At 44.3% G+C, this 24,867-nt stretch overlaps 1 protein-coding gene across 1 annotated transcript in view; it reads right to left on the bottom strand.

The window, feature by feature from the left end:
* Positions 1-343: 343 nt before the first annotated feature.
* Positions 344-24,867, bottom strand: part of SDHB (succinate dehydrogenase complex iron sulfur subunit B) — a 689,037-nt gene continuing 664,513 nt past the window's right edge. The window contains exons 4-9 of the mRNA XM_050792569.1: positions 14,956-15,041; positions 10,472-10,608; positions 9,630-9,746; positions 5,547-5,648; positions 4,183-4,305; positions 344-550 (exon numbers count right to left, since the gene is read on the bottom strand). Of these exons, the coding sequence (XP_050648526.1) occupies positions 473-550; positions 4,183-4,305; positions 5,547-5,648; positions 9,630-9,746; positions 10,472-10,608; positions 14,956-15,041 (643 nt within the window). The 3' untranslated portion in view covers positions 344-472. The remainder of the gene's footprint in view (positions 551-4,182; positions 4,306-5,546; positions 5,649-9,629; positions 9,747-10,471; positions 10,609-14,955; positions 15,042-24,867) is intronic.

Raw genomic sequence — 24,867 nt, 5'->3', positions numbered from 1 at the left:
AGAACACTAACACTGAGTGTTCAGAATAAGTGCCAGGCATTCTCATACCAGATGAATGAAGTAGGCACAATTATGGATCCCATGTGCAGATGGGCAAATGGAGCAGCATAGAGGTGAAGGAACTTGTCCAAGATTGTCCAGCTGGTGAGCAGCAAAGCTGGGAACAAGCCACAGGCCCTGTCTGATGTCAGTTCCACACCTCATCACTTCCTTCTAGCACCCCCGCTCAGCTCTGGAGCCCTGTCCATCTCTCCAAGGACAAGGACTCCTGGCACCTTCACATTCCTCTGCAGCAAGTAAAGGAACAGGGTTCTTTTTTTTTTGTTAATAAAGTAGAATAACATTTATTTCTTAAAATTTTTATTATACATGCTGTATTCATGGAAAACCAAGATCTGTAAAGGAACTCAAATTAGATATAAATTATGTTCAGCTCTGAGCTGGTTTTAAGTCATGTTTAGCATGGAAACACTTAAACTGAAGCTTTCTTCTCCTTATAGGTTGCCATCATTTTCTTGATTTCCGCAATAGCTTTCCCTGGATTCAGACCCTTTAAAAAAGAGAAGAGAATCAATAACAAATGATAACTGAAACTGAATGGGAAAACCCAAGATCTTGGGTGAAACTCCTTCCTCAGCTGGTTCAGTGTCAAAGCAAGGTGAATGCAAATCAAGTCCCTCAAAACCATAGGGGTTGGGCTAAGGGCTCTCTTCTACCTTTTTTTAACATTTGAAGATGGTTAGTTCCCTCTGGCAAGAGCTCTGCCACGTTCAATTCCTTCTTGTGTGGCTCACTCTAACAGGCAAACAGGCCCAGGGCAGAGCTGCACTCTGACTGCTCAAAGACACCCAGGATAGTGTCTCTTCTAGGACTACAGGCCAATGTCAAAATCAGCCAGACATCTCTAAATCTTTTACATCATCACCATTATTATTAAATCGGCAGCAGCAGAAATCAGCATATACCAGCTCTCAAAGGTACGTGGAAGAATCAACCCTCTCTATTAACCCTTTGTAAAACCAGGATGAGTTCAACTGGCCAATACCATTGGTGTTAGCTGCAGTTTGCCCCTACAGCTGTTAACATCTGCTTTGCAGGAGGCGTAATAATTAAACCCACTGAATGCCACCCTCATTGAAGCAGAAAGGGAGACAAGCAAGTACTTGGTAAAATGAGACAAGGTCTTATCTGACATTAGTGAAGGCTTCCCTCATTTTAGAAGGATAAGTCTACCCCCCTAAAGTGTTGTGGAAAGAAAGAAGAAAAGGAAAGAAAGAAAAGAGATATTGAGAGAAGAAGAGAAAGAAGATACTTTTTTTTTTTTTTTTTTTTGACAGGGTCTTGCTCTGTCACCCAGGCTGAAGTGTGATCATAGTTCACTGTGGCCTGGAACTCCTGGCTCAAGTGATCTTCTGGCCTCAGCCTCCCAAGTAGCTAAAACTACAGGAGCATGCCACCACACCTGGCTAATTAAAAATTTTTTTTTGTAGAGATAGAATCTCACTATATTGTCTAGACTGGTCAAAAAGACATGCTTCATATACTGACATGGGATAATCTCCAAAATTTAGTGGGTGAAAACATACAGATAAGTGTGATATAAAAAAGGCAGAAGAGGACACACACGCGTTTGTGTGCAGCATGAAACGCCTCTGAAGTTCACACAAGCATCTGACTTCTAGGGAGGTGGCTGGGTGGAGCGGGAGGGAGACTTTTCACTGTATAGCCTTCTCAATCTGGAACCACCTGCGTATTTCCGGGTCCCCACAGGGTCAGGAAGGTGTTTAGACTTAGAAGGCTGGTACATACCCAATCTGTGCAGGAAGAAAGAGCACTGGATGGGGAGGCAGATGGTCTAACTCTAGTCCTACCTTCCCACTGACCTGACAGTGATCTTGGGCAAGTCACTCCCCTCCCCACCTGGGGCTCAATTTCCCCATCTTTACAAGGGGGTTAAACTTGATGGTTCTCAAGTCCCTTCCAGTTTCATGATCGGCCTATGTCTATGTTTCGGTCCCAACTTTCAGCCGTTTTATAGAAGGAAGGGCAAGGCACAAAAAACCTGTTCTTGGCTGTCTCATTGTCTGCTGCACCCATCCCCTCCATGCACAGGTTTGTGACCAGGAATGCACCTTAGAGTCACTTGCAGAGCTTCTGAAGAAGTACACAGCCAGGCCCCACCACTGACGATGCTGTCTCTGTCTCAAACAAGCTCACTACTCATGTTTTTAAAACAATAACGGAAGGTGACATTTATTGAGTGCTTACTCTATGCCAGGCACTGTTCCAAGCGCTTTCATAGCATAACTTGCCTCAGAGGTCAGTAGCTATTCACAGGCGCAAGCATGGCAAACCACAGTCCTGGGGACAGGACCCAGATGGAAGCCCAGGCAATAGAGGGGAGCTGGAGCCTGGGGGCTCCCCTGGCGAGGCCACTGGAAACACAGAGAGTTTCCAGGCAAAAAAATCACAAGTGAATTCTACAGCTTGGATTTGATGTTTTCAAATACATGATGTAATCTTTTTTTTACCGCTAACTGGCCACCCTACAGTTTTCCACCTTGCCGTCCGCTGACTCACTGCAACTTTTAAGTGAAATCACTTGCCCAGTCTTTGCTCAGAAGGCAGCCATGTTCTGAACCACACAGCCCTGGCCCTTCCCTGCCCACTGGGCAAGGCTGACTGGACCAGGGCTCACACCTGCTATGGTTTGAACGTGTCCCTGAAAGCTCATGTGTTGAAAACCTAATCCCCACTGCAACGGTATTGAGAGGTGGGACCTTTCAGAGGTGATTAGGTTATGGCGGCTCTGCCCTCACCAATGGATGGCCATTATCATAGGAGTACGTTCCTGATAAAAGGATGAGTTTGGATTAGCCAGGTGTGGTGTGTGCCTGTAGTCCCAGCTACTCAGGAGGTAGGAGGATCACTTAAGGCCAGGAGTTCCAGGCAGAAGTGAGCTATGATTGCGCCACTGCACCCCAGCCTGGGCAACAGAGACCCTGTCTTTAAAAAAAAAAAAAAAAAGGGGTGAGAAGGGCCGGGCATGATGGCTCACGCCTGTAATCCCAGCACTTTGGGAGGCCAAGGTGGGCAGATCACCTGAGGTCGGGAGTTTGAGATCAGCCTGACCAACATAGAGAAACCTCATCTCTACTAAAAATACAAAATTAGCCGGGCATGAGTGGGGCATGCCTGTAATCCCAGCTACTCGGGAGGCTAAGGCAGGAGAATTGCTTGAACCTGGGAGACGGAGGTTGCGGTGAGCCGAGATTGTGCCATTGCACTCCAGCCTGGGCAACAAGAGTGAAACTCCACCTCTAAAAAAAGGATAAGCTTGGGCTCCCTTTCTCTTGCCCTTCTGCCTTTTGCCATGGGGTAATACAGCATGAAGGTTCTTGTCAGACGCTGGTACCAGCCTCTAGAACCGTGTGTCAAATAAACTTCTTTGTAAATTACCGAGTCTGTGAAATTCTGTGATAGCACCACAAAACAGACTGAGACAGAACCTGGCCAAAGGGCAGCCAGTCTGTAGCCAGCTGTGGCCTCTGATGTGCAGGCATGAGAAGCTGAGCTGGGCCAATGTGACACCCTCTTGGGAACCTGTGCTGAGAAGTGCTGGGAGCAGATGGCGGGTGGCTGAAGCTGGAAGTGTGCTGGGAGGCAGAATCCAGGCCAGAGTGAGCCAAAAGCAGCAGCAAATGCAAGCAGGAAAAGGAACGAAAGTCAGAGCTTTGAGTCAGAGAAAACCTCCACAGAGCTGAAGGAAAGAACAGGCTGCTGGAGAGCCGGGCAGATTCGCAGCCAACATCACAAGAAAGAGATGGAGAAGAAATGTAGTCCTCACAGCTGCCCGCATTCTGATGGCTTTCGCTTTCTGTTTCCTATGAAGTCAGGCTGAACGCAGGTACCTGCTCATGGGTTCCTGTGTATCCTTAACTCCACAATGTCCCTGTGTAGCCCACAAATAAAGCCTGCTCCTGAGCTGGCCCGAGTCAGTCTACTTCTTGCAACTAAGAGCCAAACTAGCCCCTAGGTTCACACTGAAGGGACAGGCACATGCTGCTCCCTTTTCATCTCAAGTGACCAGGGTTGCTCTCCACCAATCGCCTCTTTGTGAGCACATGCTACCTCTGGCATGTCAGCTCTGAGGCAGAGCTGAGGGTCACCAGCCCCACGTACCTTAGGACAGGTCCTTGTGCAGTTCATGATGGTGTGGCAGCGGTATAGAGAGAACGGGTCCTGCAGCTTGGCCAGGCGCTCCTCTGTGAAGTCGTCTCTGGAGTCAATCATCCAGCGATAGGCCTGGAAAACCAGGGACTGATTAGCTGAGCTGCCAATCAACAGGCCAAAGCAGTACCCTGGCTCAACTCAAAGCTCTGAGAGTGCACAGGAAAGGAAATTCACTCAGCTTAGATGCCTCATCTCCACACTCTAATTCTTGTCCATCTTTCAAAGAAAGGTTCCCAACACGTGTAGCTCCACTTGATTAATGGTCCCTGCAAACCTTTGATCCATACTGCACCTGGTACCCGGGTGCTTCATTATACACACTGGGCATCATCTCCTAATTATTTCATGTTGCTTAATAGCTTCCTACCCAGCTCATAATTTGGTGAAGGCAGGGACTGTATCATATAACCCTCTTATCTGTCTTTATGGCACCTACCCATGCGGGACTCGCTGTCTCTGAGTAAAGGAATGATTTAACAGACCTGTCTACAGATAGTATTTGTCCCACTTAACGATTCTTTGAATTCGCACAGCCCTCTCAGCAGCCTGAATCAGAAGCTGAAACGAATTAATCACATGACCATGGACCTGCTCTAGCAGTGTTACTTAGAGGACCTCTACATCCCCAACAACTCGGAGCAGCTGGTAAAGTGACCAGTGTAAGCGTACTTCATTATTCAATCTTTACATGGCTGGGAATCAATACTGCTCATGTGGTCACACAAACCTGTAACTTCTCTTTCTGTGGGAAAATGAGAAAGAGAAGTTGGTTTTTGAGTTGCTTACACTATGAAAAGCACACATCTAAAAAAGCACAAGCTTTCTGGGAACAAAGACAGTGACTTTCTTTGCAGTGAACACCAATACTATTTTCTTTCTAGGCAACCCCTAAATCCAGGCTTTCATTAGCTGGGAAACAGCTTCTAATCTCATAGCTGGGCAGCTGCCCTTCAAAGACATTGCTTTCTCCCCTGCTTGCACACTACAAATCTTATGTTACAAATCCTATGAGAGGGAGACGGGGAGCCTCTGACCACCAGGCATACGGAAATACGTTTTAAACATCTGCAAGGCATGGTTTGCCACCCCTTGGGGTGACTCTTACCACACTGAAACAAAGGCAATTTGCAGACAAGGCCCCAGATTTACCGAAAGCAAGTGAATGCAATACAACCAATTAGCCTGTTTGGACTGGATGGCAATGAAGGAAACCAGGCCCCTCAGAATGGCCGGCTTACAGCTGTCTATTGTCCTCTTGGACTTCTGGATGCTTCAGTATCAATTTCTCTTAAAGCAATTAAGGGGAACCTCACCTGCATAAGAACTGCAGGCCCCAGATATTTGTCTCCGTTCCACCAGTAGCTGGGGCAGCTGGTGCTACAGCAGGCACAGAGAATGCACTCGTAGAGCCCGTCCTGTATGGGGAGAAAGAAGAGGCAGGAGCTTGTGAGGGGAAAGACTCTGCTATGTCTTCAGCTGATTAAATGTGACCTTTGGGGTCAGTGCAGGAATAAAATGCCTGCTTGCATGTGAATTTTCTTGGCAAAATCCAAGGTGTGATTTGCAGATATTTAGCAGATTAATAAAGATCTTGCAAGTGAAATGTAAACATCTGCCCAGGGTTCTTAAGTCCACGTATAGTGCACTTTCCCTTCAATAAACAAGAACCTCTCACTTGTCTAAAAAAGAAATAGAAAACAAGAACACAAAAACAACTCCCATCAATTCCAACTTCCTGGAATGCGGTCAAGAGGGGAGAGATTCAAAAGCCTGGGGGCTGAAGCAGCAGAAGTCTATAGCTGCTTCTGCCCTGGGCTCAGCAGAAGGGCCCTCAGGTTTTCACTGGAAACCTCAACATCATCCCCAGTGACTGCCACTGCCACTGCCAATCCTGACGGAGAGCCCTGCGCCTTACACGCTTTCCTCAACTGATCATCACAGTAATCCTGTGAGGTGAGTCCAGCAAGTTCCACTTACAGGTAAAGACCAAGGCACAGAGAGTGAGTTAGGCCATGTGCCCAGGGACGTGCCACTGTAGGCAGCAGAATCAGGATGTGGCCCCGGCAGCTGGCTCTGGCTTCCTGCACTTTCACACCTGTCACACTGGCTCAATCTGCCCAACAAGTCCGAAACACAAACCGGGCTTTCTGAGTTTGGAAACAACAGAAATGGATTAAAAGCAGCAAAACGAAAGGGGCCCACTGACACCTGAGGTGACAGTTGAGAACAGATGAGACAGAACCGATGGTTGTGACTGACCCATGAGTCTTCAACCAAATCTATTTGGTTCAGCTGTTCAGACGGCTGGTGGGAGTGTCAACTGGCCCCATTGGGCTAGAAGGCATAAGGTCATAGGATTAGGGGTCTTTAGAATAGTCATATTCTTTAACCCACTCCTAGAAAAATCCGTAAAAAGAAATTAGAATGTTTTGGGGCAGAACTTGAAGGATAAAGATGTTCATCTAGCCTTATTTCTAACAGTAAAAAACTGGAAACAATTTCATTGTCCAGCAATAGTGAAATGGTTTTATAATGCATGGTGCATACATCTGAAGCAGTAGAAAGCAAAGTGTAAGTTAATGCTTATGAAGAATTTTAAGAACATGAAGAAAATGCTCACAGTAACATAAGTGAAAAAAGCAGGATATAAAAGCATATTTACATTTTGGTCCCAGCTACATAAAAATATAGTGTAATAAACCAAAAACAAAGGAAATTATAAATATTAACATATTAACAGAGGTTATGTTTTGGTGGTGGAATTATCAATTTTTTTTTTTGAGACAGAGTCTTCCTGTGTCCCCCTGGCTGGAGCGCAGTGGCACAATCACAGTTCACTGCAGCCTGGAACTCTTCTGCTCAAGCAATCCTCCCATCTCAGCCTCTTGAGTAGCTGGCACTATAGGTGCACACCACCATGACTGGCTAAGTTTTAAAGTTTTTGCAGAGACAGGGTCACCCTATGTTCCCCAGGCTGGAAATTATAGCTTATTTAAAAAATGATGGAGCCTCTCTGAACCTATTCCGGTTTGGGGGCTGCCCAATTAAAAATAAATACATACATAAATTTCTCCATATTTTCCAATTATTTATTTATTTATTTATTTATTTATTTTTTTGGAGACGGAGTCTCGCTCTGTCGCCCAGGCTGGAGTGCAGTGGCTGGATCTCAACTCACTGCAAGCTCCGCCAATCGGGTTTACGCCATTCTCCTGCCTCAGCCTCCCGAGTAGCTGGGACTACAGGCGCCCGCCGCCTCGCCCGGCTAGTTTTTTGTATTTTTTAGTAGAGACGGGGTTTCACCGTGTTAGCCAGGATGGTCTCGATCTCCTGACCTCGTGATCCGCCCGTCTCGGCCTCCCAAAGTGCTGGGATTACAGGCTTGAGCCACCGCGCCCGGCCGTCCAATTATTTATTAAGTTCAGCATACTAATTCAAGGGAGCAAAAAAATGTTAAATGTTTGGTAGGTAAATGAGTAAATTTCTATTACAGGTTGGGCATCCCAAATCTGAAAATCTGAAATCCAAAATGTTCCAAAATCTGAAACTTTTTGAGCACCAATATGCTGCTCAAAGGAAATGCTCACTGGAGCATGGATTTCAGATTTTGGATTTGGGGTGCTTAACTGGTAAGTGTAAGGCAAATATTCCAAAATCTGAAAACACCTGAAACCCCAAACACTGAAACCCAAGCATTTAGGATAAGGAATACTCAACTTGTATCTAGAAACCAAACATGCTCAGGGGAACTCTTCAATCCCTAATAGTATCCCATCTGGGAGATGTTCGCTAGCTATGTATCAGTCCTGCCTAGGAATGCAAGAGGACTCGTTGGGCCAGAGGGCCTGGTTCAGCCTGGACTCTGGGATACACGAGACTCTGGGAGGTAGAAACTGAGGGGCAGAGCTGCAGTCTGAGAAGAGTGGCTCTGAAGTCTCATCCCAGGCTTACTCTGACTTGCAGGCCACTGTGCTGACCCCCACTATCTCGATGGTGCCAGACTGGGCACACATACTAGGACTCCCCTTTTGTCTTTTTTTTTTTTGAGACGGAGTCTTGCTCTGTTGCCCAGGCTGAAGTGCAGTGGCACAATCTTGGCGCACTGAAACCACCACCTCCTGTGTTCAAGCAATTCTCCTGCCTTAGCCTGCTGAGTAGCTGGGATTATAGGTGTAAGCCACCACACTCAGCTAATTTTTGTATTTTCAGTAAAGATGAGGTTTTATCATGTTGGCCAGGTTGGTCCTGAACTCCTGACCTCAAGTGATCTGCCCACCTCAGCCTCCCTAAGTGCTGGAATTACAGGTGAGCCACTGCACCTGGCTGAACTCCCCTTTCTTAACATTTTATGGGCAACGGGACAGGATGCTAAATATTTACAAAGTCTTAAAAGGTAGAATTCATTTATTCATTCATACAACTGATACTTTTCATATATTCATATATATGTACATGTTTTAGAGACAAAATCTTGCTATGTTGCCCAGGCTGGCGTCAAACTCTCAAACTCCTGGGCTCAGGTGATCCTCTTACCTCAGACTCCCGAGTGGTTGGGACTATTGGCATGCACCACTGCATCTGGCCTTTTTAAAAATTTCTATATATTTTTACAGTATTTACATAACTAATATTTGTTGATAAAATAACATGCGCCAGGGCCTAGGGATCCAGAAAGGAAAAAGACACAGCCATTGCCCTTGGCCCTGTGCAGGTCTGCAGCTGGGGCTCTGTCTCTATTTGGCCCCTTCCTACCTCCTCATGTCCATGAGTATGCAGGGAGGGAGTGTGCAAATCAGAGAAGATTTCTTCGCAGAGGAATGAAAGTAGTGTAGAAGAAGAAAGACTGAAAACTTGATAATGATGCCTCTGCTTTAAGATTTTATAGCCTGTACATGGGAATGGCAACTCCCAGACAAGTCAGCAGGCCAGGAACAATCCCACCCCACAGATCACCAGAAGTATGAACATCGATACTCTGTTTTGCCATTAACATTTCACTCCCATTTGTAAAGCAGGATGGTGGTAGTTACAACTGGCCAGCATATGTGTTTCATTTTGCCCCCAGTGAGGGAACAGTTCTGACTTACTGGTCACCTTTTAAAGCCCAGGCAATTTACATACTGGTTTATTTTGAAAAAGATGGACTGCAACACAGCAACCACCCGCCCCTGCAGGTGTGGCACAGGGGCTCTAGCTCCTTGGTCCACTCTGGGCCATTCATGGGTTCACACTACTCACCCGGCCCTAAGAGGATGACTGCCCCACCCTTGTGCCAGTTCCTTTCCAGGATACACTAAATGGCTTGCATCAGCTCATGTTCCCTGACAAGTCACACTCCTGGCAAACATCTTTGCAATAAATTTTTCAGATCAAAACAATAAATAGGGACTAATGACCAGTTTCTCACGCTCTTCTATGGACTGCAGATACTGCTGCTTGCCTTCCTGAGATTCATCCTTCTTCTTCAAATAAGGCTCAATGGATTTGTACTGAGCATAGAAGTTGCTCAAATCCTGTGGTTAAGAGGAAGAAGAAGAAAAGGATCAGATTCCATCATCACCTCAGCTTTATTTACCCCATTTCTTGGACACTTGACTAGTCGTCCACTCTATGCCAGGCAGAAGCCAGACTCTCTTCCTTTGTCACGAATATATGCAAAGATTACAAAAGGAGAAATGGTCACAATGTTAAGCATGGTTAGGAAACGTCTCCCTCACCTACCTGGGAAACCTGCCAATCCCACAGTCCTTTCTGCCCTTGAAAACACCACGTCAGCAAAGGTGGTCAAATACAGGGAGGCAGAAATTAAAGTAGAACTCATAAACAGCTGTTGCTTTCCCAACAGGTATTTTCCACATGATTTCTTTGTAGTTATGGCCAAATTATTCATTTCTGGGAATGTTCCAACTCTAAAATTCTGTGCCCTGTTATTCTCAAACAAACCTCACCAAATGAGCTGCTGGAGGATTTTCTAGGCATTTATCTTCTGCCATTCAAATTCTTTAATTAAACTCTGGTCACACTGTCTCAGATCTGGGGATTTTCCTAACCTCTCAGTGACACTGTGGTCCTCCTCTTGCCATAACATAGGAAATAGTCCCATCTATTTACTATCTGACTAGAAGAGGAGCCTTAAATACTCAAATCCTGCCCTAAAAAACTAATAGCATAACGCACATAGCACCACCCCCCATGCAAGCAAAAACAAAAACAAAACCAGAGAGATGCAGAAACTCACGGGAACAAGGTCCTTTATCACATACATATGCGGAAGAGGGTAGATTTTTGAGACCTTATTGAGGTTGGTGTCAATCCTTCGGGTGCAAGCTAGAGTGTTGCCTCCATTGATGTTCATTGCACAAGAGCCACAGATGCCTGAAAGAGACACACATTTAACACATCCTCACCCATATCTGGAATCAGTCCTGCCCCAAATCCTTTCTTCTGGGTCCTCCTTGCTCTGCCATCAGGGGCAGCACTGACATGGAACATGCCTCTGACAGAGGTGCCTGTGGCCTTTTCTCCTTTCCTTCCTTCTTCCTGCCTCGAATGTGGTTCTAATGGCTTGAGTTCCAAAAACCACTCTATGACCATGTGGCAACCTTGAGGTTAGAAGCCGCATGCCAAGGATGGCACTGGAGGAGGCCAGGGGCTTGGGCACTACTGGCGCCATGGAGTTTCCACAGCAGTTCTAGCTCTATGTGGCAAGTGTTTTGAGAGAAAAATCAGCCTGTGTGTGTTTTTTGTTGTTGTTGTTTTTTTAAGAAACAGTCTCACTCTGTCACCAGGCCGGAGTGCAGTGGTGCAATCATAGCTCACTGCAGCCCTCAACCCCTGAGTTCAAGTGATTCTCCCACCTCAGCCTCCCAAGTAGCTGGGACTACAGAAGCAGCCCACCACACCCAGCTAATTTTCTGTAATTTTTGTACTGACGGGGCTTGTAGAGACAGGGTTTTGTTATGTTGCCCAGGCTGGGCTTGAACTGCTGGGCTCAAGCAATCTGCCTGCCTTGGCCTCCCAAAGCACTGGGATTACAGGTGTGGGCCACTGCGCACCCGTCAATGTTTTTTTTTTTTTTTTGAGACAGAGTTTTGCTCTTGTTGTCCAGGCTGGGGTGCAATGGCGTGATCTTGGCTCACCACAACCTCCGCCTCCCCGGTTCAAGTGATTCTCCTGTCTCAGCCTCCCGACTAGCGGTGGGCGTGGTGACTCACGCCTGTAAGCCTATGTTTTTTAAAGCCACTGTTATTTGAACACAAATCTAACAGATACAACACCCAAAAGTAAAGTAAATCAACACTGTCTTGGTCATCTTAAGGTTGAGGTGACCTGGATACAGATTATCAAGAGATAACTCTTCTTTTTTTTTCTTGGCTGAGTCTTGCTCTATCACCCAGGCTGAAGTGCAGTGGGGGAGTCATAGCTCACTGTAGTTCACTTTAGCCTCAAACTTCTGGACTCAATCGAACCTCTGCCACAGCCTCCTGAGTAGCTGGGACTACAGGCACGTGCCGCCATGCCCGACGAATTCAAAAAAATTTTTTGTAGGTTGGGTTAAGTGGCTCACACCTGGAATCCCAGTACTTTGGGAGGCTGAGGTGGGCAGACAACTTGAGGTCAGGAGTTCGAGACCAGCTTGGCCAACATGGTAAAACCCTGTCTCTACTAAAAATATAAGTCATGGCAGGCGCCTGTAATCCCAGCTACTCGGGAGGGTGAGGCAGGAAAATCACTTGAACTGGGGAGGCGGAGGTTGCAGTGAGCCAAGATCGCGCCACTGCACTCCAGCCTGGGTGACAGAGCAAGACTCCATCTCAAAAAAAAAAAAAAAAAAAAGAAATTTTTTTTTTGTAGAGCAGGGTTTCACTTTATTGCCCAGGCTGGTCTCTAACTCACAGCCTCAAGTAATCCTTCTGCCTTTGCCTCCCACTGTGTTGGGATTACAGGCCTGAGCTACCACACTCAACACACATAAGGCTTTTCTACTTAAAATAAGCAGCATAGTACCGTGGGGTTATGAAACCCACAAAAACTGACTCAGCATGGACTTTCCAAAGAGGAGAAGAATCAACTAATGTGAAACTGAGGCAAAGCAAAGCAAACTAAACAAAAAACATGCTGACTCAGGACCCTGACATGAGAATTTTCTTAGCCTGGACCTACTTCCTGTATATGCAAATTTCCCGGGCATTTCGGAGTTTAAAAATGATTATGTACTCTAAACCTCTAGTGCCAGTCCTCTGAAGCTGTTTTTTGAAGATCATTAGGTCAGAGAAACCTGATTGCTTGAGAAAGTTGCACTGGTTATCACCATTTTCTTTTTTCTTTTGAGATGGAATCTCGCTCTTTCACCCAGACTGGAGTACAGTGGCGCGATCTCGGCTTACTGCAAGCTCTGCCTCCCAGGTTCAAGTGATTCTCCTGCCTCAGCCTCCTGAGTAGCTGGGATTACAGGCGCGTGCCACCACACTCGGCTAATTACTATATTTTTAGTAGAGACGGGGTTTTAACATGTTGGTCAGGCTGGTCTCAAACTCCTGACCTTGTGATCTGCCCGCCTCAGCCTCCCAAAGTGCTGGGATTACAGGCATGAGCCGCCACGCTTGGCCTCACCTTTTTTTTTTTTTTTTAAATGGAAAGGGAGTCTATGTTTCCCAAGCTGGTCTCAAACTCCCAGCCTCAAGCTGGCCTACCACTAGACCTTCCAAAGTACTGGGATCATAGGCATGAGCCACTGTGCCCAGTCAGTTATCACTTTCATAAGACTAGAAAAGACAGTAAGACTCTCTCCCTCTCATGTAAATCTTAGTAAGAGTTTAAGAGAACACAAAGATGTGTCTTAAGCAAGAGACTGGATATTATCAATATATTTATGTACACCTGGCATCCAACTCGAGCAGTTTGCTTTTACAAGAAATGGCATAAAAATTAAAAAAATAAATCCAATGACCTTTCTCTCAAAAAGGCTCTCTGGGAATTCTCTTTCAAGATGGGAATTAAAAAAAAAAAAAAAAAAAGAAAACAAGATGGGCATAAAAAGGAGTAGCAATTGATACAATTCTGCCTCATTTTTCTTTTAGTCCAGACGGGTCATACCTTATGTTCTTGGCTCTGAAAGAGACCTACAGGGAAAGGTTACTGAAAAGCATCTACCTTTCCTGTGGTGTCAGGACTTACATGGGGAAGGCTGCTGTTTAACTGCTGCAGAATGTTCCCTGAACAGCAGGACTCAGCTGAACTATCATCATATCCATCAGCATTTGCAAAAATTAGATTTAAATAAGATTAGCTGAATCAAAACAGATGTCTTAAAAGACTTGAAATGCTTGAAATGTACAGTCGAACAGATAAAAAGCGATGAGCTATTATCTATACTGGCTTTTCCTTTTTTTTTTTTTTTTTTAGGGTTCTCTTAGAAAAAAGCTCGGTGTCCTCACAAAACCAAGTTACATTCTGCTTTTATTTTATCCCAGGTGTTCCAAGCCAAGTCAGTGCCTGAGAGAGCAGATCTGGAATCTGGAGTCTGACAGCTTTGACTGACTCCTGGCTCTCAAGTCACTCTCTATGTGTCCTTGAGGAAGTCCGTTACCCTCTCTGGGCCTCTCCTTTAAATTGAAGGTCGATAATAAGCACACTCATCTACCTCATGTCCAGTGCACAGAACAGGGCCGGGCACACAGTCTGGCTCCATGGCCATCAGGCCAGTCGGCCTTCACAGCACCCCATGCAATTTTTGCCATATCTGAGAACCACCTGAATCAACTTTCTTTAAAGTATCTCGAGTTTTCTTTAACTTGTTTGCTTAAATTCACATTAAAAAACCACTTATATCCCTATTATACCATTATTAGTAATTATATTTTTCTTTTTTTTTGAGATAGTCTCTCTCTATTGCCCAGGCTGGAGTGCAGTGGCATGATCTCAGCTCACAGAAAACTCCAGCTCGCGGGTTCAAGTGATTCTCCTGCCTCAGCCTCCCCAATAGCCGGGATTACAGGGGCCCGCTATCATGCCCAGCTAATTTTTGTATTTTTAGTAAAGACAAGGTTTTACCAGGTTGGCCAGGTTGGTCTCAAACTCCTGACCTCAGGTGATCCACCTGCCTCGGCCTCCCAAAGTGCTGGGATTACAGGTGTGAGCCATCGCACCCAGCAATAATTATATTTTTCTGATACAGAAAATACATTGCTATTGATGTAGAAAATGTTGGTCTGCACACTGCCTCAAATGGGCTCACGTGGTGCCAGCAGCACAAGTAACCACACACTGAGGGAGACACTGTGCCAACCAATCCGGAACACAGCTACCGAGTACACGTCATGCTGGGAGCTGAGGGAGACACGCACATCTCCCCTCCTGGACAAGCATAAGTGCCAGACAGAAACTCTCCACTGCTCCCTTAATAAAAGAGCTCAGCAGCATGGAGGGTGCCAGCCAGCAGGTCCTAGCTAGGCCTTGAGGCGTGCAGCAGCTCATAGGGTCCGCCAGGTGCAGTAACCACAGGATAGAATGCTCCTAAAGGAAAGTAAACTCAGAAACCAGAACTTGCACCATGGTTAGAATTTTGGATGCATTTACCCAAGAAAAGGAACTGGGTCACACAGCAAGTTATCCCAGCAGAGAGCTGCAGCTGTTTTCCAGATGTCTCTATCAGTTTTGGCCAGCTCAAGCCTCTTTGGAAGACCACAAGTATCTGGAGCCTAACAGGAATGAAATGCTCACCTTCTCTGCATGATCTTCGGAAGGTCAAAGTAGAGTCAATTTCATTCTTAATCTTGATTAAAGCATCCAATACCATGGGGCCACATCTAACAAAGAAAAATATCCAGTGGTATTTATGTAAAGTTCAACCTCCCTACACTTTATCATAATACAATCAGAGACACCTGGATGCATTCACTTATCCATCTGGCCTTCTCAGGTCACCTTCAGAATTTGTTCCGTAGTTTTGTTTTTGCAGATTCTTACACATTTTAAGTACTGCACAGTTCTATTTTGAAAATCACAGTGCAAACATATTTCTGGAAATGGAAAGCTAAAGTAGAAGTAGACAAGTATGAAACAACTTCCATACAGTGGCCAAGTTTTTGTTTTTTACTTCTGAAGCTCCCTGCAAAGTTTATCCAAATAATTTATTTCAAATTTTAGTTTGATTTTTAGGATTTAGACAATAGTTTTAAATAGTAATTAATAATACATAACCGTAACAGAAGACATAGTACAGAGAATAAAAGACACCCAATCACTCACAGTTCCCTAATCAAATCACTGTGAGCCTCCGAGAACATAGAAGGGCAGTGGCACGGTACTAAGCGAAGCATCCCTAGGCATGGGACCTGGAGTGCGGGCCTGGCAGCCAAGAACCTGGTCTGAACTCTGGCTGAGCCACTTGCCAGCCTACAGGCAAATGATTTAGTTTTTGCCGAGGCATTTCATCCACTGAGTGCACAGAGCAGCACCTGCGTCTCTGGAGGTGAGTTAATACACACGAGATCTTTAGAGCAGCATCTGACACATAAATCATAGTTTAACTATAATAATCATCACGTAGAAACTATGATTCTACGGAAATTACTCTCTCTGAACCTCAGTTTATCTGTAGAGTTAATATTTACGGCACAGGATTATTGTGAAAATTACATAAAAATATGTCGTTTTCATAGTACCTGGCACATAGTAAGTGCTCCACAAATCTGTTTTCTGGTTGCCACCCCTGCCCCCATTCCTCTCAGTAATTATCTAGCATGAGATTAAAAATATATTTTAAAATTGCCATTTCTTTTAGCATTATCTGTATTCCATTTTTTTTTTTTTCTTGAGACGGGGTCTTGCTCTGTCACCCAGGCTGGAGTACAGTGGCACGATCTCAGATCTGTAACCTCTGCATCCCGGGCTCAAGAGATCCTCCCACCTCAGTCCCCCAGTAGCTGGGACTACATGTGTGCGACACCACACCCAGCTTAATTTTTGTATTTTTTTGTAGAGATGGGATTTCGCCATGTTGCCCAGGCTGGTCTCAAACTCCTGGACTCAGGTGATCCTCCTGCCTTGGATTCTCAAAGTGTTGGGATTATGAGTGTGAACCAATGGTGCGATCTTGGCTCACTGCAATCTCTACCCTCTGGGCTCAAGCGATTCTCCTGCCTCAGCCTCCTGAGTAGCTGGGATTACAGGTGCATGCCACCACACCCGGCTAAGTTTTGTAGTTTTAGTAGAGATGGGTTTCCCCATGTTGGCCAGGCTGGTCTCAAACTCCTGACCTCAAGTGATCCACCTGCCTCAGCCTCCCCAAATGCTGGGATTACAGGTGTGAGCCACTGCGCCCTGCCCATTATCTGTATTTGTATCAGCAATATGCAGACATCCTTTCTGCTGGACCTCTGCTAACACTGGGAATTGGAAGCTTTAAAAACCTTTGCTATTCTGATACTAGCGAAGTGTTATTGTTTTCAGTGTTTTAAATTGAGATTTCTGAATACTACAGAGGTTGAAAGTTTGTCAGAAATTTACTAATTTTTCTTTATTTCACAATTATTTATTGAACATTTACTCTGCCAGGTTCTGTTCTAGATGCTGGGGATGCAGCAGAGAATAAAAGACACGATACCACCTGCCTGCACAAAACTCTGTTCCAGAAGACTCATTCTAGACACTCAGTCTGTCCACATTCTTTGCCACTGTTTACCGGGGTCTTAAGAATTCTTTACCATGATCTGAGGCTCTCATATATTATATCTATTGCTATGTCTGCTTCCTCCCTCACTGTCAATAGTAATTTGCTGTTTGACTCCTAATTTTGGTAACGGAATTTTAAACATACATGAGTTAAATGGTTACGTTAATAAAGGTGGCTATTTTTTCTTTTACAACATTATCTATCACTTTTAAGCCTAAATAGACCACTGCCCTTCCTGAGGTCTGATACTTTACATTTTCTTCTACTTAAAAAAATTTTTAAGTTACTCTCCTAAAACTGCAAAAACTTTATCAGTTGTCCCAAATCAGTGACTAAATCCTCTTTTGCTTCTTATTTGTTTTTTTTTTTTTTTTTTTTTGAGACGGAGTCTCATGCTGTTGCCCAGGCTGGAGTGCAGTGGCGCGATCTCGGCTCACTGCAAGCTCCGCCTCCCGGGTTCCCGCCATTCTCCTGCCTCAGCCTCCCGAGTAGCTGGGACTACAGGCGCCCGCCACCGCGCCCGGCTAATTTTTTGTATTTTTAGTAGAGACGGGGTTTCACTGTGGTCTCGATCTCCTGACCTTGTGATCCGCCCGCCTCGGCCTCCCAAAGTGCTGGGATTACAGGCTTGAGCCACCGCGCCCGGCCTGCTTCTTTTTTTTTTTTTTTTTTTTGAGACGGAGTCTTGCTCTGTCGCCCAGGCTGGAGTGCAGTGGCGCGATCTCGGCTCACTGCAAGCTCCGCCTCCCGGGTTCACGCCATTCTCCTGCCTCAGCCTCCCGAGTAGCTGGGACTACAGGCGCCCACAACCGCGCCCGGCTAATTTTTTGTATTTTTAGTAGAGACGGGGTTTCACCGTGGTCTCGATCTCCTGACCTTGTGATCCGCCCGCCTCGGCCTCCCAAAGTGCTGGGATTACAGGCGTGAGCCACCGCGCCCGGCGGCCTGCTTCTTATTTGTAATACCTTTCTCCCATATTTAATACTGGGACCTCAGATAAAATTAAGACTGTTTTGTTGCTACATTTTTATTCTAATGATCTGCTGTTCTTGTCCTAGCATATTTTAAATGACAAAACCAGTCTTTGTTTTTTTTTTACATTACAAAGGCTAACATTTGCATCTTATAAAAATTTCAAATTGGCCAGGCGGGTGGCTCATGCCTGTAATCCCAGCACTTTGGGAGGCCGAGGCGGGTGGATCACCAGGTCAGGAGATTGAGACCATCCTGGCTAACATGGTGAAACCCCATCTCTACTAAGAATACAAAAAATTAGCCAGGCGTGGTGGCATGTGCCTGTAGTCCCAACTACTTGGGAGGCTGAGGCAGGAGAATTGCTTGAACCCGGGAGGCGGAGGTTGCAGTGAGCCAAGATCGCACCACTGTACTCCAGCCTGGGCGACAAAGTGCGACTCTGTCTCAAAAAAAAAAAAAAAAAAAAAAAAAAAAATTCTCCTGCTTCAGCCTTCCAACATGCTGGGATTACAAGCACGAGCCACTGCGCCTGCCCAAGGTTTTGTGTTACAAGATTACGTTATCTATAAGAGATGGGTTTACTTCTTCTTTTCCAATTTCCTTTTCTTTCTTCTTCTTGCCCAATTTCCCTGGCTAAATCTCCAGTAAAATTTTGAATGGCTGATGTTAGCATATAAAATAGAACTATTCGTAGCTACTGAAATACACACACACACAAATAGTATTTTGCATATTGACCTTACATCCTGCAGCCTTGCTAAATTTACTTACTCTTTTAGTTTTGTAGACTCCCTGAAATTTTCTATATAAACAATCATGTTGCCTGTGACTAGAGTTAGTTTAATTTCTTCCTTTATAAGCTTATATATGCCTTCTACTTCTTTTACTTGCCTTTGATGGACTGGCTAGAACCTTCAGTACAATGTTGAACTCAAAAACAGAGTGGACAACCTTTCTCGTTCCTGATCTTATGGGGAAAGCATTCGACCTCTCACAATAAAGTATGCTATCAGCTGTGGTTTTCACAGTCTTCATCTGGCTGAGGAAGTTCCCTTCTTTTCCTATTCACAGTTATTATTATTTAAATAAAATTAGGACTATTTCTTTTAATTCAAATTCCTTATAGTTTTATTTATTTATTCTGTTAAAATATACACACTGAAAATTATTTAACCCATTATCATTTTTAAGAATTGTGAATTAGTGTTGAATCTTGCCAAATGCTTTTCTGCATATATTAAAGCAATCAAATGGGTTTTTCCCCTTTATTCTGTTAATATGGTGAATCACACTGATTTTCAAATGTATTTATTTATTTTGCACCTTTTCTTGCATTTAAACAGCATATAAGTTGGGTTTTGCTTTTCTTTAAAAAAAATCTATTATGACACTGTTGGCTTTTTAACTGGAAGTATTTAATGGTTTTTACATTTAATATAGTTATTGACGTGGCTGGATTTAGGTCTATCATTTTACTATTTGTTCCATCATTTTGCTGCTGTTCTCTTCTTCCCTTCTTATTCTAATATTTTTAAACTAAGTAAATATTTTTAGAAATCAATTTTAATTTATGTATTGGCTTTTTAGCTATATCTCTTTGCATTAAAAAAACACTCTTGGCTGGGCATGGTGGCTCACACCCATAATCCTAGCACTTTGGGAGGCTGACGCAGGAGGACTGCTTGAGCCCAGGAGACCAGCGTGGGCAACATAGTGAGACCCTGTCTCTACAAAAAAAAAAATTGGCCAGGCATAGTGGTACATGCCTATAGTCCCAGGTACATGGGAGGCTGAGGTGGAAGGATTACTTGAGCCTAGGAGGTCTCAGGAAGGGAGGATTGCTTGGTTGAGCCTGGGAGGGTGTAGTGAGCTATGATCATGCTACTGCATTCCAGCCTGGATGACAGAGTGAGATCCTGTCTCAGAAGAAAAAAAAAAAAAGTTACTCTAGAATTATAACTTACATAATTTACATCTTTAACTTTTTATACCTGTTTAGAAGTACTATTGTGCCACTTTATGTAATGCAAGAATCCTGCTACATTATTATAGGTCTATTTAACCTGCTGCTCCCAGCCCCTACACTATAGTTATCATATGCATTACATCTATGTGAGTTATATATTATAGAATACAATATCTTAACTTTGCTTTAAACAGTCATATCAATTTCAACAAAATTAAGAGGAAAAAATCCATGTTCAGTGCTCTTCATTCCTTTTCTAGGAGCCAAGTTTCCACCTGGTATTGTTTTTCCTCAGCCTGACTAAATTCCTATAGCATTTCATGTAGTACTGGTCTTCTGGCCATGAATTCTTTTTCTTTCTGTTTATCTGAAAATGTTTTCATTTCATAATCATCCTGAAGAATCTTTTTTTCTGAATGTGGAATTCCAAGCTGACAGTTTTTCTTTTAGTACTTTAAAGACGCTATTTATTTCACTGTCTCTTGGCCTCCAGTTTCTGATGAGAAGTCAGCTATCTTTCATATGGTTTCCTTGTATGTAACGTGTTGTTTTTCTCCAGCTGCTTTCCAGATTTTCTCCTATTTTTGGTTGTCAGCAACTTGACATCATGGAGCAGGGCATAGTTTTATTTTTATTTACCTAGTTGGGGTTCACTAAGCTTCCTGGACATGTAAATTATGTCTTTCATGGGCTCAGGAAATTCCTGGCCATGAGTTCTTCAAACAGATATTTATTTTGCCTTTTCTTTCCATTTTTTCCGGAAGTCCAATTACATGTGTGTTAGGTCCATCCATCTACTCACCCATCCATGGTCTTGCTCTGTTGCCCAGGTTGGAGTGCAGTGGCACAATTATAGCTCATAGCAGCCTCTAAGCTCAAGCTATCTTCTCGCTTCAGCATCCCAAATAGCTAGGACTACAGGTATGTGCCACCATGCCTGGCTGATTTTTCAAAGAAAAAATTTTTTTGGTAGAGACAAGGTCTCACAGGTTGCCCAAGCTGGTCTTGGACTCCTGGCCTCAAGTGATCCTTCTGCCTTAGCTTCCCAAAGTGCTGGGATTACAGGCATGAACCACCATGCCTGCCCTAGACCTTCTGATGCTGTTCCATAGATCACAGGAGCTCTTTCCCTTTTCAAAAATCTTTCTTTTTCTTAAGAACAGATAATTTCGGCCAGGCGTGGTGGCTCACATCTGGAATCCCAGCACTTTGGGAGGCGGAGGCGGGAGGATCACTCGAGGTCAGGAGTTCAAGACCAGCCTGGCCAACATGGCAAAACCTTGTCTCTACTAAAAATACAACAAATTAGCTGGGGCGTAGTGGTGCACATCTGTAATCCCAGCTACTCAGGAGGCTGAGGTGGGAGAATCGCTTGAGCCTGGAAGGCAGAGGTTGCAATGAGCCAAGACTACGCCACTGCACTCAAGCCTGGGTGACACAGCAAGACTCCGTCTCAAAAAACAAAAAACCCCAAAAACAACAAAAAAATTAGATAATTTCTATTAATGTTTTTAAGTTTGCTGATTCTTTTTTTTTTTTTTTTTTTTTTTGAGATGGAGTCTGGCTCTGTCGCCCATTCTGGAGTGCAGTGGCGCGATCTCGGCTCACTGCAAGCTCCGCCTCCCGGGTTCACGCCATTCTCCTGCCTCAGCCTCCAGAGTAGCTGGGACTACAGGCGCCCACCACCGCGCCCGGCAAATGTTTTGTATTTTGTAGTAGAGACGGGGTTTCACCGTGTTAGCCAGGATGGTCTCGATCTCCTGACCTCGTGATCCACCTGCCTCGGCCTCCCAAAGTGCTGGGATTACAGGCGTGAGCCACCGCGCCCGGCCAACTGATTCTTCTTATTGCCATTTCCAATCTGCTGTTAAAGCCATCTGATGAATTTTCCTTTTCACACATTGCATTTTTCAGTACTAGATTTTCCATTTGGCTTTTCAATAGTTTCTATTTCTCTATGGAAATTTCCTATTTCATTATGAGCATAATTTCCTTTATATGTGAGGAAATTTAAAAATTCTTTAAATTCCACTGGGCTCAGTGGCTCATGCCTGTAATCCCAGCACTTTGGGAGGCTGAGGTGGGTGGATCACCTGAGGCCAGGAGATCAAAACCAGCCTGGCCAACATGGCGAAACCCCAACTCTACTAAAAACACAAAAATTAGACGGGTGTGGTGGCGGGCGCCTGTAGTCCCAGCTACTCAGGAGGCTGAGGCAAGGGAATCGCTTGAACCCGGGAGACGGAGGTTGCAATGAGCCAAGATCGCACCACTGTACTCCAGCCCAGGCGACAGAGTGAAACCCAGACTCAAAATAAAAAAAATAAAAAAATAAAGAAAAATTAATATGCTGTAGAGAATCTGGATTGTATTATGTTTTTCTGAGAAGTGTGGATTTTAACATTTTACACAGGCAATTAATATGCAAGATTTGGGCAGAGTTCATGAACAGCATTTAGTGTGCCTCCTCTGTGGTTCTCTTCTTTCCAGGCTTTCCCCCTCATTTCCTAGTGGTTGTGGAAGCCCCAAAATGTGTCTTCTCATTATTCAAGCTAAGATTTTTTTTTTTTTTTTTTTGAGACAGAGTCTCACTCTGTTGCCCAGGCTGGAGTGCAGTGGTGTGATCTTGGCTCACTGCAACCTCCACCTCCCACATTCAAGTGATTCTCCCCCATTAGCCTCCCGAGTGGCTGGGATTAGAGGCATGTGCCACCATGTCTGGCTAATTTTTGTATTTTTAGTAGAGATGGGGTTTCATCATGTTGGCCTGCTTTGGCCTCCCAAAGCGCTGGGATTACAGTTGTGAGCCAACGCACCCAGCCGGATTGTGGTTTTCCATCCAACTGTTAGTCCCATTACTTCCCATACCAACTTGGACTTGTCCTCAGCAAAATCATGTAACAATAAAATGGTAATTTGTCCAATGCCATTTCATTCTTCCAAGTGTCAACTCCCCTCCAGTGTCTGCTCACTCTTGGTCCTTCTCCACTGTTCAGGCAGTTGTTTCTTACATTTCGTCCGGAGTTGATAATTGTTATTTGTAGGAGGGTTAGTCTGATGAGAGCTACTGTGCCAAAATTGGAAATGAACCCAAAGATTCTTTAAATTTTTTATCATTAAATAAGAGTTATGGGCCGGGTGCTGTGGCTCATGCCTGTAATCCTAGGACTTTGGGAAGCTGAAATGGGTGGATTGCTTGAGCCCAGGAGTTTGAGACCAGGCTGGGCAACATAGTGAAACTCCATCTTTACAAAAAATACAAAACTTAGCTGGGTGTGGTGGCATGTGCCTATAGTCCCAGTTGCTCAGGAGGGTGAGGCAGGTGGATTGCTTGAGTCTGGGAGGCTGAGGTTGCAGTGAACCGTGAGCATGCCACTGCACTCTAACCTGGGTGACAGACAGACCCTGTCTCAAAAAGATAGTTATGACTTTAACTCTTCCAGTTTTAGCCACATTCTCTAAGTTGTGATTTGCAATGTCTTTACTTTCTAGGTATCTGGCAATATTTTTTATGTGTTCCTGATCAAATAGGCAGTTAGAAATGTACTTTTTATTTTCTAAGCAGTAGCGTTTTTTATTAGTTTTTTTTTTTTTTGCTTTTTTTTTTTTTTTTGAGACACAGTCTTGCTCTGTCACCCAGGCTGGAGTGCAGGGGTGAGATCTCGGCTCACTACCTCCTCCTCCCAGGTTCAAATGATTCTCGTGCCTCAGCCTCCCAAATAGCTGGGATTGCAGGCACCTGCCACAACACCCAGCTTATTTTTATATTTTAGTAGAGACAGGGTTTCACCATGTTGGCCAGGCTGGTCTTGAATGCCTGACCTCAAGCGATCCACCTGCCTCGGCCTCCCAAAGTGCTGGGATTATAGTTGTGAGCCACCGCGCCCGGCCTGTTTATATTTTTAATATGAGTTCTTAGTTTTACTGTATTTTGGTCCAAAAATGTGGTCTGTGCAATTTCTATTCCTTTGAATTTTGCTGGGGACTTTTGGTTGCTGAGTACTTGAAAATTTTGTCTATTTAAGAAGGTTATATATCAATTAATGCTACCTCATTAATAGCACTTACGTGTCATCACAGAAAGTCAAAATAAGCATTAAGAGTATTCGTGGTTTTCAAACTTTTTTTTTGGTGCCACAGAAGCTTTTGTTTGAAAAAATTAAACACTTATTCACTTACACATAAAATAGATCAAAGAACAGTTCTGGTTGTACGGGGGCATGGAGTGGAGCAGCAGGAGGCTAGAGCCTAGCTTGCTAGCTTCTTTGTTTTCTTTGGCTAACTGTGGAGTTCCCTAAAAGTGAAAGATGCTGGAAGAAGAGTAGTTTTGAGAGATGTGATGTGAAGAAGGACTCAACCTGCTACTGCTGCTTTTGACGATGGAAGCAGAGGCCAAGAGCCAAGTAGTGCGGCAGCCTCTAGAAGCTTGAAACGGCCCTCAGCTTACAGTCAGCAGAATGACAGGGACCTTGGGCTCACAACCACAAGGAACTGCATTCCACCAATAGCCCAAATGAACAAAAAATATTTTCCACTAGGCTCCAGAAAGGAACGCAGCCTGCTGACACCTTGATTATAGTCTGATGAGACTATACCAGTCTTTTGACCTACAGAACTATAAGATAATAAATTTAGGTTGTTTTAAGTCACTAAGTTTGTGGTAATTTGCTCTGACAGAAATAGAAAACTAACACACAAGTCCAATTTTTAACATTTTAACCACATCCCTACCTTGTCCATTCTAGGCAAGTTTCTGGCAGTTCTGTTACTATTACAGAAAATACAGGTCCAGATGTATAAGATATAATCAATACATTCAGCATTAAAAAAATGGTAATATGCTGAATGACTTTAAATACTATGCATAAAGTTAACTGTACCAGTATTTCTAGAAATTTGTCATACTTTCACTTGGGAATTATTTTGGTATTGTTTTTCTGAATCAGGTACCAACCTCATTCTTTTTCTTTTTTGGAGACAGAGTCTCGCTCTGTTGCCCAGGCTGTAGTGCAATGGC

This window comes from Macaca thibetana, chromosome 1, assembly GCF_024542745.1.
Source record: "Macaca thibetana thibetana isolate TM-01 chromosome 1, ASM2454274v1, whole genome shotgun sequence".
NCBI classification, from domain to species: domain Eukaryota; kingdom Metazoa; phylum Chordata; class Mammalia; order Primates; family Cercopithecidae; genus Macaca; species Macaca thibetana.
Note: the sequence above shows the minus strand (reverse complement) of the source record. Positions and strands in the feature narration are given on the sequence as shown.